General features: G+C 36.1%; 1 protein-coding gene across 11 annotated transcripts in view; it reads left to right on the top strand.

Annotated features, from left to right (window-relative positions):
- Positions 1-262: 262 nt before the first annotated feature.
- LNPK (lunapark, ER junction formation factor) overlaps positions 263-13,191 on the top strand; it is an 83,684-nt gene continuing 70,755 nt past the window's right edge. For 6 of the 11 annotated variants that reach the window (XR_014828798.1, XR_014828799.1, XR_014828796.1 and 3 more), the window contains exons 1-4: positions 263-394; positions 6,310-6,398; positions 8,628-8,669; positions 9,515-9,702. Coding sequence is in view for 6 of the 11 variants with exons in the window: in XM_005671972.4 (XP_005672029.2) it covers positions 6,372-6,398; positions 8,628-8,669; positions 9,515-9,702 (257 nt within the window). In the remaining 5 variants the exon portion in view is untranslated. 11 annotated transcript variants of the gene reach the window in all.

Here is a 13,191-nt window from a genome sequence, read left to right as displayed (position 1 = left end):
GGCAGAACAGGCTGTAAAAGAAAACGAAGCAGAGGAGGAGCAAGAAGTAACCCCTTTGGTAAGAGTCATAATAAATGGCAATCCACCTCTGAGATGCGACGATGAGCACCCTACTTGGCCACGGAAACCACAGGGACAACTGCCCTGGGGCCAACTGTCCGCCGCGCCCCCAACTGCCCGCCCGGTCACGATCACGTGACGGGGGAGCGGCGCGCGCTGGCCGCGGCTCCGATTGGCCGGCGGCGGGAGCGCGGGGTTTGATGGGAAGGTGTTGGCCGGGCCTCCAGCTCTGTCAGTGGTGGCTGCTGCCTGCTCTGGAGGCGAGCTCCGTGGTGGCCGCCGAAGGTGGCAGAGGTGGACGCTAGCGCCGGGCTTTGCCCGCTTCTTGTTGAAGGTAGAGGGCTCAAAATGAAGGCCGGTGGGAGAGTTCGGCAGTGGGGAGGCGCTCTGAGCTTTTTCCTGGGAAATACTCTGCTGGTCCCCACGCTTGCTTCTCCCAGGCGCCTCCGCCCCACGCGGAGTGGCCTAGGAGCTCTGTGGCGGCGGCTAGTCGAACTCCTGCCCGGCTGCTCGTTCACCCAGTCTCGCCGCCGGATCCCCTTATTGTCCCAGCACAGTGGCAAGGGTGGCCCTGGAGTGCTGGAGACCCCTTTCTGTCTCCCAATGGGGAATTGGTTCCCCAGCCTTTTCTCGGAGATTTCGGGGTTGGGTGGGGCGGTGACTGGGACGAGCTGAGCATTGACTCTTTGGCCCACTTCTGTGTTTGAGCGAAAGGTCAGAAGGTTTTACACTAAGCTATTGCTTTGAGTGGGTTCTTACCCATGTGGTCTTTTTCTGAGTTGTGCGGCGGTGCCGAGAGTTGGAAAGATCGTGAGGGACCGAAAACTGTTAGTGTCATGCTGCTCGGCCCATCCTTGTGGGCGTGGATTGTGCGCCAGCTACTTAGAGAAGCCTCTGTACCTCTGTTGTCCTTATTTGAGCGACGGTGGGCGGTGTAAGGGGTGGAGGGAAGGGCGAGGTTTCGTGTGTGTCATGGACGAGGCAGAAGGGGAAGAACAAGAATTAAAACAACAGTAGTTTTAATTCTTGAACACTGCGTATGGGATTTGAGAGAGAGCTGGGATTAGCGAACTCAGTTTTGCTGATGGTGCTCTCACTGTACTAAGTAAAATCTGAGTCACAGAATTTTCCACGTTCCGCTTTTCCCAGTAGGCTTCTGTTTTGTGGCACCTAGTGTCGATTGTTTTCTCTTTTCCCTGTGGCCTGGGTGTCACCATTGGCAAAATTGTCGTCACAAAATTCAACAGCAGTTTGTATGGATGTGAGTAAGCTTGGTTTCAGGCATATGTTCAAACTGGCAGGGAATGCTAATCTCTTGTTCTCATCGACTCTCATATTTTCATTTTAGAACGAAGTCGATTTTGAACAATTTTCTCCTTTTTTTTGGAACACATTTTTTAAAAAACGAGTGACGCTTTTGAAATTAGAATTTCAAGTTTTCTCTGTCATCTACTGGGATCAGCCCAATGCTGTTAAAAACTTAGTGTTTATATATATTATTAACTTGAAAAAAATGTAAGAAAAGGAAGAAATTATATGGCTTACTACAGGTATGATTTATTACAGAAATCTTTTAATCAAAGAGTCATTTTTTGTAGTATTTAATTCAGAATGAACATTGACTTACCATGAAGACTAGAACTTAATCATTATATAATAAAAGTGCTTTTAGAGCTGTATTTCTTTTCAGTGATTTTAGTTTTGAGTGATAAATGTGGTTTGGGATATTTCAGAATTGTCTTTCAGTTAGGATATTTGGAAGTTAGTGTTCTAGAATAGACACTTTTAATCTCAAGTTGAATAGTAAAATGCGTTGTAGTGGTGGTGTTGATGGTGACTGAATAGTTTCTACTTAAGTTTGGAACTTGATAAACATAAAAGTAAACTTCCTTTGCTGTTAAAGGCCTACGAAGTTATTTTTAATGAAGAGTCTTCAGATTATTTTGCTTTATTTTTCATACTGGAGAAAATGAGAACAATACAATTTCAGTTAAAATGCAAACTAATTTTATTTTCCAGTTTTAAAATTATGAAATAGGTCCTTTATAAGAAGTTAGAAATGTGTTCCATATGAGAAGTATTGCTGTACTACATGTGTTTTCTGGCAATAGTAATAATAATGACTATAATTTATTATGCACTTATTTGTTGGGCACTGTGCCAAGTGATAATGTAATTTCTTGTAATTCATAGAACAATTCTGTGAAGTGTACATATTTTCACCACTTTACAGACGCTGAAACTGAGGCTTAGAGAGTTTAGTTTACTGAAGATCACATAGCTAGTATGTGGTTGAGTCATATTTTGATTCCAGGCCTTTTTTATTCCACTATTTCGAAATGACTTGAAGTAAGCTGAAGATTTAAGAATAACATGTCCGAGATTCTGACACCTAAACCTGAATGTGAATAGCAGTTAGTAGAAAACATACAGATAATATGGTGAGCTTTATTACTTATTGAAAAACACGTTAGATGCATCCAGCTCCAAAGGTCATGTGAAGTCCCACTGTAATACCAGAGTGGAATCACTTGAGATTGAACCATCTGTCCACTCAAGGGCAAGCAAGTTGATTTATGCTTCAGAAAGAAATGCTAGTTATTTGATTCCCATGTATTTTCCATGTTTTGAAAGGAAGCAGAAATGGACTAGAAAACAGCAACAGCCACAACAGTAAAAACAATTTGTATCAAGAAATTAGTATGTCACCGGCTGTTGTAAATACTTTAGAATGCATTATGTCACTTAAAATTTTCAACATTTAAGAGGGCTGTTAACTATCACTCTTTTGCATATGAAGATAATAAATAACTGAGAGATTAGGTACCTTATTTACCCAAGGTTTCATAGTAATGGGCCGTAGGAATTGGAGTTAAGATGTTTGAGTGGCGAAGTGTTTGAAAATAGAAGAGGTATGAAATCAAAGGAATAGAGAAAATAATGAATTTATTTAATTTTGTTAGGCTTTCATATTTGTTGGAAAGTACTACGTTTACATGTGCATTATAGTAAGTCAAGCTTCTTTAACAAACGCTGGAATCTATAGAAAAATTTCTGGAACAATGAGGGTTGATTGGCTCTTTGATTATGAATATGGCATTGACTATTACCATGGTTGTTGTTCTAGAGGGCAAATTTAGAAGCACAATTCCCTCCTTCAGGGATCTTAAAGAGCAAGGCATAGTTTGTTTCATTAACAGCAAAACAATTCTCCAAGCAAATAATCAATGTCAAAGTTGCTATTAATTACAATATATGTATACATTTCCTATTATATGTATTTTAAAAGTGATATGCAGTAAACAAGTAGAGGCAGTGCTTGCAGACTTCTAGTACCAGTTCTGCCCTTAGTTGGAGCTGCATGGTTTTAGCACGTCATTTAGCTTTTCTTCCATGCAGATTTAAGCATTCAGATTTAATCAGATGAAGGCTTTGGGCTACATACTAACCCTTTCTCAGTAACTGTTTACCAGCTATTTGAGAATGTCTGAGGTTCTTTTATATATTTTATATATAAATATTCCAATCTAATCTATAGAAAGACTTTATTTCTGCTTTGAGTTATTAGAAATAGCTTGCTGCTTTTTTTGCCTTTTTAATTGAGTGTGGTTGATTTACAGTATCATAAAGTTTCAGGTGTACAACATAGTGACTTACAGTTTTTAAAAATTATACCCCATTTAGAGTTGTAAAATATTGGCTATATTTTCTGTGCTATACAATATATCCTTGTAACTTATTTTTTCTTTTTAATACGTAGTAGTTTGTACCTCTTTATCCTCCTACCCCTATCTTGTTGCTTTTTACAAAATCAAAACCTAAAATATATCTGGCTCCACTACTTAGTATCTTTGGGAACTTAGTGAAATTCTTCACTTCCATAGCCTCAGTTTTTTCATTTGTAAAATGGAATGATAGTAGTATCTAAATGATAAAATTCATGTAAAGCATTTGTTTTAGGGCCTCCTAGATTAAGTACTCACCAAGGTTCTAAATCATATTATTGTTGTCATTACTTTCAAATATTAAAAATCCTGATTTGTGATGGCTACAGACTTAACTGGGGGACAAATAACTGTTTCAAACCAAAATGTGTAGGTCAGTTGTATATAAAACACTGTGCTGTACACCATACATGTACGGTGTAATATATACTTTGAAAATACACAAGTTAAGGGGCTCGTCTGAATCTTCCCTCCTTAACCACCTTTCTTGGTGATTTTTAGCATCTTAAAGTTTTAAGATCTATTTAATGTCCTAACTCAGAAATTTATACTTTTGTTCACTAAAGTTTCTGGATTTCCTACAACCACATATTAGAAATTTGAATACTGGAGTTCCCGTCGTGGCGCAGTGGTTAACGAATCCGACTAGGAACCATGAGGTTGTGGGTTCGGTCCCTGCCCTTGCTCAGTGGGTTAACGATCCGGCGTTGCCGTGAGCTGTGGTGTAGGTTGCAGACGTGGCTCGGATCCCGCGTTGCTGTGGCTCTGGTGTAGGCCGGTGGCTACAGCTCCGATTGGACCCCTAGCCTGGGAACCTCCATATGCCGCGGGAGCGGCCCAAGAAATAGCAACAACAACAACAACAACAAAAAAGAGAAAAAAAAAAAAAAAAAGAAATTTGAATACTGAGTTATTACTGAAGGATTGAGTTACTATTGAAGGATTAATATTCATATTTAGATTGCAACTTGAATGTCGCTTATAACATTCTTTATATTTATAAACTTCAAAAAAATTCAGGACTGATTATAGGTATTTTTGTCCCTAAAAATCACTTTGTAAGTGCATTTCATTATTGAGCTTTTCGTTACTTCTTTAACCAGGAAAGTCCACGGTTGGCATGCCTTATGCTAATTCCAACCTATAAATAGTGTTGGAGAGTGAATGTACTTACTTGACATTGGCATTATTTTGTGATTAGACTTACGGGTTAAAAAAATTAAGATTTACAGCTTAACTTTTTGTGGGTTGAAATGAAGCAGTTTTATACATTGATACAGTTATAACTGTAACCTAGTAAACGTAGGTAAGTTTGAAAATATACTTTCATTATTTCAACTTAAAAGAATAAAAATTTATGTAATTATTTACTGGTAAATTGATTTAGGGTATAATATTGCTGATGCATTTTTATACATCCATTTTTATTTTTATTTTTATTTTTTTGCTTTTTAGGGCCACACCCACAGCATATGGAGATTCCCAGGCTAGGGGTCTAATTGGAGCTATGGCTGCCAGCCTACACCACAGTCACAGCAACACCAGATCTGAGCCACATCTGTGAACTACACCACGGCCCATGGCAACGCCGGATCCTTAACCCACTGAGCGAGGCCAAGGATCAAACCCACAACCTCATGGTTCCTAGATGGACTCGTTTCTACTTCACCACAACAGGAACTCCTATACATACATTTTTAAACATAAATTGTGATATTTAATTCATTTGAGTTATAGAAAAACAACTAAAAGAAGGGGATATGATTGCTGACATGACATTTAACTAACTTGAGAGACTTACACATTTTCAGAGAGAAGTGTTTATTTGGGTGTCGAAAGGTAGTGAACAGACCAGAAGTCTGAAGATAGAGTGGCTTTGGGTAGTGTTTCTTCTGAGCTATTTGGCAAATCACTAAACTTTTTTCCACTTAGTTTTCTTATCTGTAAAATGGTAATAGTGAAGGCTATCTTGTGTAAAGTGGTAGCATTATTAACAGAAAATAAAATTATGGCCCACAGACATTAAAGGATAAGCCTCGCAGGTAGCTTTAATAACCCTTATTTTCTTACTCATAATCCAGTTGACTTTCTATTCTTATTTGTAAGGTGATGTTATTCTAAACATTGTGGAGTACCCCAAATTCCAAATAACTCATTTATTTGGGAGACTGCTAAATGATAGAAATGGCTATATTTAAGAACTTTTCTTATAACAGCAACATAGGGAACATACTTTAATGGACAGAAAATTGCAAAGTGGTAGGAATATACACTTTTAAAATGCCTTTTCAGTTAAAAAGCCTTTCCAGCTTTGTTTTCACTTTTAAATATTTCCTGGCTTAGAAGGAAGGATTTTTAAAAGGTGGACTGTTTATCAAGACTGTCTGAATTAAAATTCCACATAAGTGGAGTCCAAAAAAATAATATTTTGTAATATTTGGGGAAAGTATTGCAATATCTAACTTTTATGGTAGGTGTGCTGTGTGTTTCACTTAAAGTTTAAAAATACTTGCTTTATTTCTAGCTGTGAATTCGTTTGGACAATTGATGATATTTATCATTGTGCCCAGTTTCTACAAATAAAAAATGGGTGGATTATTTTCTCGTTGGAGGGTAAGTTACTTTTTTTTTCAGCCAGTTCTTAGTCTAATATAAAAGCGTCACATAGAGAGTTCACTGGTGGTCTAGTGGTTAGGACTTGGTACTTTGAATGCTCCGGCCTTGGTTCAGTCCCTGATGTGGGAAATGAGATCCTGAATCAAACTACTGCACACAGTGCTCCCCCACCCTGCAAAGTGTCATACAAAGCTATTTGTAAAGCTTTCCTTTGTGGTGTAGACTTGAGTAATAGTTTAATATTATCCCCAACTCTGTTTAATTTTAATTTTTTTCTTTCTTCTTTTATAAAGTTTTTTATTTGGACTTTAATGGTTCTACTAGCTATATAGGTGTCTGATGTCTCTGTTTAACAGAATTATTTCACTTTGACTTATGAATTATTTTTATTTCTCTATTTATACATTCATGTACAAATGGTTATCTTTCCTTGTTTTCTTTTTTTGGTCTCACCTGTGGCATAAGTTCCCAGGCCAGGGATCAAACCTGCACCATAGCAGTGGCCTGAGCCCCAGCAATGACAACTCTGGATCCTTAACCTGCTGAGCCACCAGAGAACTCCTTGTTTTCTTTTCATACTGCCTAAATTTCAATTGTATTTGAAAGATAGTTTAAATTAAGTATTCTATATAGTACTTATGTGTTTTTTAAAAAATTTATTGGAATATAATTGGCTTGCAAAGTAATGTTAATTTCAGATGTACAGCAAAGTAAATCAGTTATACATATAGAAATACCCATTCCTTTTCAGATTCTTTTCTCATATAGGTTATCACACAGTACTGAGTAAATTTCCCTGTGCTATACAAATACTTATGTTTTTAGAGGCTATATCTTTTTTCTTAAAGCTTGTCACAAATATTTGCTGAAGTCACACTAGATATACTTTTAAGAATTAATAGGTTAAACAAAATTAAAAATGTGGTTTGATTTTATTGGCTAAGTCTTTAGAGGAAGCAGCTTAAATTTAGAGCTATAAAATGTAAAATGTATTTGTAAATGCTCTTCTCCAGTGTAAGAGGAGGTAATATAGTCTGTGACAAATAATTTGCTTTACTTTTTGACTCCTTTTTTTGCCGTAATAATGGAGTCTAGCAATACTTGGTATATAGTTTAGTTTTTGGACTATTTGTCTATTCATCCTTTGTCTTTCTTGTTAGGTTGAACCATATGAAATTACAGATCTTCAACAGTTTGGACTATATAAACAGCAGTTTCATGAGGTTCAGCCTAATATTAACAACTCCTGTGGGAGCTAAAAATAATTGATAATTATTTACCCTCTTAGATTGTTGAGTATATAATTGGTAATTATTTTTTAAGTATTGTATGAGCCATTTTGGCTGATTTTTCTTCTAGGTTATATCAAAAATATCTTTGACATGGAGTCCCCATTGTGGCATAGCAGAAATGAATACGACTAGGAACCGTGAGGTTGCAGGTTCAATCCCTGGCCTCACTCAGTGGGTGAAGGATCTGGTGTTGCCATGAGCTGTGGTGTAAGTTGCAGACATAGCTTGAATCTGGTGCTGCCGTGACTGTGGTGTAGGCTGGCAGCTGTATATCTGATTGGACCCCTAGCCTGGGAATCTCCATATGCTGTAGATCTGGCCCTAAAAAGCAAAAACAAACAAACAAAACAAAAAAACAAAAAACAAAACAAAAAACAAACAAATAAAACAAAAAGCTTTGACAAACAAGCTGTGCTCTAATGAAGTAGTCTTAGATACCCTTTAAAAATCTGATGTTCAGAAAAGTACTTTAGGAATTTAGAATGAAGGTAGCCTATTGATTTTTGACCCCCAGAGTCTTAAGTGAACTTTTAGCAATAATTAATCATACCATCTTTAGTTTTGAAATTTTTAATATGTGAATTCTATTGAATAATCATATCTAAGAAAATTTTCCTTGGAGGAAAATTTGTTTCTCTCAGAGAAGTATATGTTCTATTGGGGTTAAGGATGGAAAATTGAACTATCAGTTGAAAGTACTTCTAGGACTAAAAATAAATAGGAACACCTTATTTCATATTTCTTTAATCTTATGTAATTCTGTTATAATTATTATTTAAATCTATCATTTGTAAATAGGATTACATATTATTGATAACATTGAAAAAACTTAATTTTGTTTTAAAATATTCTTTTATAATTATATAAGTCAAAGTGTTTCCAGTTTTGCAATAACAAGTTTTAATGCTGTTTCTTATTTCTATTTCTATAACAGACAAAACCTTCAACTGTAGAAGTTCTGGAAAATATAGATAAGGTATGTTCTTTGGCTCTGGGGTGTTTTCAATTAATTTTAGGTGTTATGTAAATATTATTTTAGTATATATTATTTTGGAGACCAGATCTAATATGGGAATTTAGAAGTGATATAGTAAGCCTGAGAACTTTAATATTAGGTGATCTCAAAAAAAAAAAAAAAATCCAGAGTCTATCAGTGACTTTAGAAGTCTGGGTCAAGTAATAGTGACTGTTAGAATGAAATCAGATCTCCAACAGTGTATAAATCAATGTTACAGATAGAATAAAGTAGACTATAAAATAGTCTACAGGCGGAAGTATCAAGACGGTGGAGGAGTAAGACGCTCACCTTCTCCCACAAACACAAAATAGTCTGCAACTATTTGTATCAGTTTGCAAACTTCACAGCTTATTATACTTTTGTCATTATAAAAATTGGTTATTCCTTGATGAATAGATTGGAAGAATCTAGTATGGTCACTGTTTCAATTTTTATTAATTCTTTTTATAGCTAGATTTTTTTTAAGGCCTTATGCAGGGAGAATTATTACTTGTTTCCTTTAACAAATACTATCTATTGATGCCAATTGCATACCTCTGATCTTTGCTAACTTGATAGGTTAAAAAAGAATCTTAATTTTGCATTTAAAAAAAGATTTGTCAAATCACAACTGGCATTTTTCATATATTATTAACTTCATTTTTAGTTTTTTTTATATTGTTTTAAAATACTACGGTGTTATAAATTCATTGAATTTTAAGAGTTCTTTCTCTTTAACCTTTCTATTACATTAAAAATTTTTAACATTTGAATTTCTTTATGAATTCGAGATTTAATAATATAAAATAACTTTCTCCTAACAGGAAATTCAAGCATTGGAAGAATTTAGGGAAAAAAATCAGAGATTACAAAAATTATGGGTTGGAAGATTAATTCTCTACTCCTCAATTCTCTATCTGTTTACGTGTTTAATTGTATACTTATGGTATCTCCCCGATGAACTTACAGCAAGACTTGCCATGACACTCCCATTTTTTGCTTTCCCGTTGATGTAAGTAAAATGTTCTTTTTGTTGACCTTTCCTCTTTCTGACCAGATAGTTTTAATATAGTCAGTTTCTGTTATGAAACAGTAATGTTGTAGATGGAATAAATTTGCCCTTTTTTTGCAGTTTAAAAACTATTTCTTTAAGAAAGTGGAATAATATTTTTAAATCTTTACTTACAATCCAACATACTTGAAGAATATGACCCACTGGACATTGGTAATAATGACTCTATGTGGTAATCTTTTGTGATTTTCTAATAGAGGATCATGCTTCCTGAAGAGCATTGGGTATGGAATGGGAATTGAGATTGTGGGTAATGGCAAATGAAGGATGGCTTGTAAAACAAAAAGAACAACTGCCCCAATGATTCTGAGTGTATTCCATTCATCTGACCCTTCCCCTCTTCTTAGTAACTGCTTTAAAGCAATTGACCCTTACTATAGAAATATTTTATAATACAGCACTTTACAGGAGGTGTGTCATGATTGAGAATTTTGTGAGACAGTTGAATGAAAAATTTGTTCATTCAATCAAATTTTTATAGGTACAGTTGTGTATCATGATGTGTAGTACACAAAAATACAAAACCTTTGATGGTAGATCTTAGACTGTTTACATAAATTAGGTATGATTAATATTTATGAGAGAGAAATGCCAAATACTTTGGGATCATTAAACAGAGTCCCCAACACTGTCTGGAGTGGAGGTGGGGTCAGGGAAGGGCCTTTGTAATCTCTTTCTGCCACAAATTTAGTGACTTAAAGCAACACCCATTTATTATAACACAATTGTGTACGTCAGTAGTCCAGTTGGTTTGACATTCTTTGCTTAGGGTCTTGCAGGCCTAAACCAAAGTTATCAGTTGAGGGGAGAATCTGCTTCCAGGCTCAAACACAGTGTTGACTGACTTCTTTCTACTGCACCTCTCTGACGTCCTTTTCTGCCCTTGGCTAGGAGAAACCTCTGCTCTTAAGGGGTTAACTAATTCATTAGACCTACCAGGGTAATCCAGGTTCATCTCCCTATTTTAAAGTCAACTAAGTAATACATAATTATATCTGCAAAATACCTTCATAGCAGTACCTAGATTACTATTTGATTGTACAACCAGAGGATGGAAATCTTGGAAAGAGAGAGGAGGATATCTTTAGAATTCTGCCTACTACAGTCTCCCTGAGATAGTGGGATTGAGACATGAGGGATGAGTATGTGTAGCAAGGGTGGTGCGACATGGTACGTAGTGTTTTAGGCAGAAGGAACAGCATATTTGAAGGCCCTAAGGGAGGATAGAGCATAGTAGCTTTAAAGAATTGAAAGGCCAAAAACTAGATTATAGAGGAAAGACTGGATAGTTTGGCAAAGGATATTTTTTTGTGGGCTTTATAGTCCATGATAAGAATTCTAGGTTTTAATCTGAGAGTAATGGGAAGCCATTGGAGATTTTTAAGGAGGAGTATGACGTGATCATACTGTTACCTTGAAAATACCACTGAGGCTACTGCATGGAGAATAAATTAGAAGGGAGTAGGAATGGATCTGGAGTAGCAAGTTAGAAGATTATTGTAGTTATCTAGAGGAGGAATGATTAATAGTGATTTCACTATCAATCAAGTGGTGATTTCACCATTTGAGTGGTGGTAGCAGTGTTGAAGAGAAGCCGATGGGTGGAATGAAGTGGATGGGTTGAAGTGATTTAGGAGGTAGAATTGAGGTAATATGGAAAGGTTCTTAGTCATTGGTTGGATGTTGGGTAAAGGGGAAGAATTGCATCAAGGATAAAATTCAAATTCATGGCTTGGGAAATTTGATTGATGGTAGGTAGTATCATTCATCTAAATAGGGAACAATGTGAGGAGGGGTAGGTTGGTGACCCACTAAGGTATTTTGGTGACAAAATAGCTGTGTTCTATCCAGATAGAGCTGCCAAATGGGATGATTAAGTATTAGTGTGGAGCTCAGGAGAGAAATTTGAGTGGGAAATATAAATTTAGGATTTGGCAACTTATCAATATTAGTCAAGTCATCATCTCTTCATTCAGTAAATGTTGGGCACCTTTAATGTATTAGGTGTTGGGCCAACCCTTAGTGATTAAGAAAGTAGTGACAAGATCTCTGTCCTAATGGAGCTTACATTCCATTGGGGTTGCACAGACAAAAACTGAGAGACAAATGAACATAGTTAATTTAGAGAGAAGTGCAATGAAGAAAATAAACAGTGATGTGATAACGAGTTATAGGCTACTTTTGGATGGTCCTGGAAGGCCTCTTTTGAGGAGGTGGTATTTGGGCTGAGAACTAAAGTATGAGAAAGAACCAGTATGGGAATAATTGGAATATATGGAAAATTATTTATACATATACAGTATATAGTAGCACATACATCCATAGAGAGATGTAGGAAAGGATTATCCTCAAAATATTAATGGTAATTTTCTCTAGGTGGTAGAATTTTAAATAGTTATATTTTTCTACATATTTTGGTATTGTTCATTTTTTTTTTTTTTTTTTTACATCAGGGTGTTCTTCAAATAAAAAAAAAATTCCAAGATCTTTCCATGAAGAAAGAACGGAAAATGCAAAGGCTGTGAAGTAGGAGAGCGCATGACTTATTCAAATAGGGGGTCAAATAGGTATTTCTAGAAAGTATGATGGAGAGGAAGAGTGATATAAGGTGAGCTTGCACAATCAGGCAGGATCTGGGTCCTGGAGAGGAGACTGAATTTCATTTTGGGTGAAATGGGAAGCTTGTAAAGGTTTTAGTGGAAAAATGACATGATGAGATCTAAGTTAAGATCATATGTGCTATCTTGTGGAGATGGAGTAAGTGGAGGATAGGAATAGAAACAGGGAAGTCAGCTTGGAGGCTGTTACAGAAGTTTAATCTAAAATTGAAGATGGATTGGACTGCCCAGTGGGAGTAGAGATGAAGAGATGATTTGGAAATATTTTTTAGGTGAAACTGTGGCAGTTTGATGGGAGGAAATGGAAGATAAGAGAAAAAAGGAACCAGTATATTTAGGTTTTTTTGGCTTGACATTGGTAGGGCGGGATCTTTTTCTTTGGGACTACTATAGTAAACAGTTTTTGCTTAGTCTTTAGTGCAGGGTGTATTTTCAGACTGGAACTCCTGGAGCTGATACAATTTTAACTTTGTATGTAGATAAAAGAGCCAAAAACTTAGTGCATGCATATTACAAAATAATCGTCTCTGCCATTTAAAATTTTTTCGTCCTCTTTTGAAATCTTTTGGAATGCTTCTTATCCCAGGTGTAGTCACAGATTTCATAAGCCCCTTTCCCTTGTTTCCTTTTTTTTTTTTTAAATGAAAAGAAGGGAGAAAAATTAGAATAAGTGTGATTCAGTTGATTGAAGTGTCTTTAAAAACTTAAAAAACTTTGACATCCATTTCCATGTAAAATTGATTTTCTGATTATAAAAGATTTGTATCTAGTTGCAAATGAATGTCTGATAGGGAACTCTACGGAGCTAATA

The sequence above is a fragment of the Sus scrofa genome, chromosome 15, assembly GCF_054392235.1.
Source record: "Sus scrofa isolate SSC_HxYL_T2T_F1_AM1 chromosome 15, Sscrofa_HxYL_maternal_Yorkshire_Landrace_v2.0, whole genome shotgun sequence".
NCBI classification, from domain to species: Eukaryota; Metazoa; Chordata; class Mammalia; order Artiodactyla; family Suidae; genus Sus; species Sus scrofa.
Note: the sequence above shows the minus strand (reverse complement) of the source record. Positions and strands in the feature narration are given on the sequence as shown.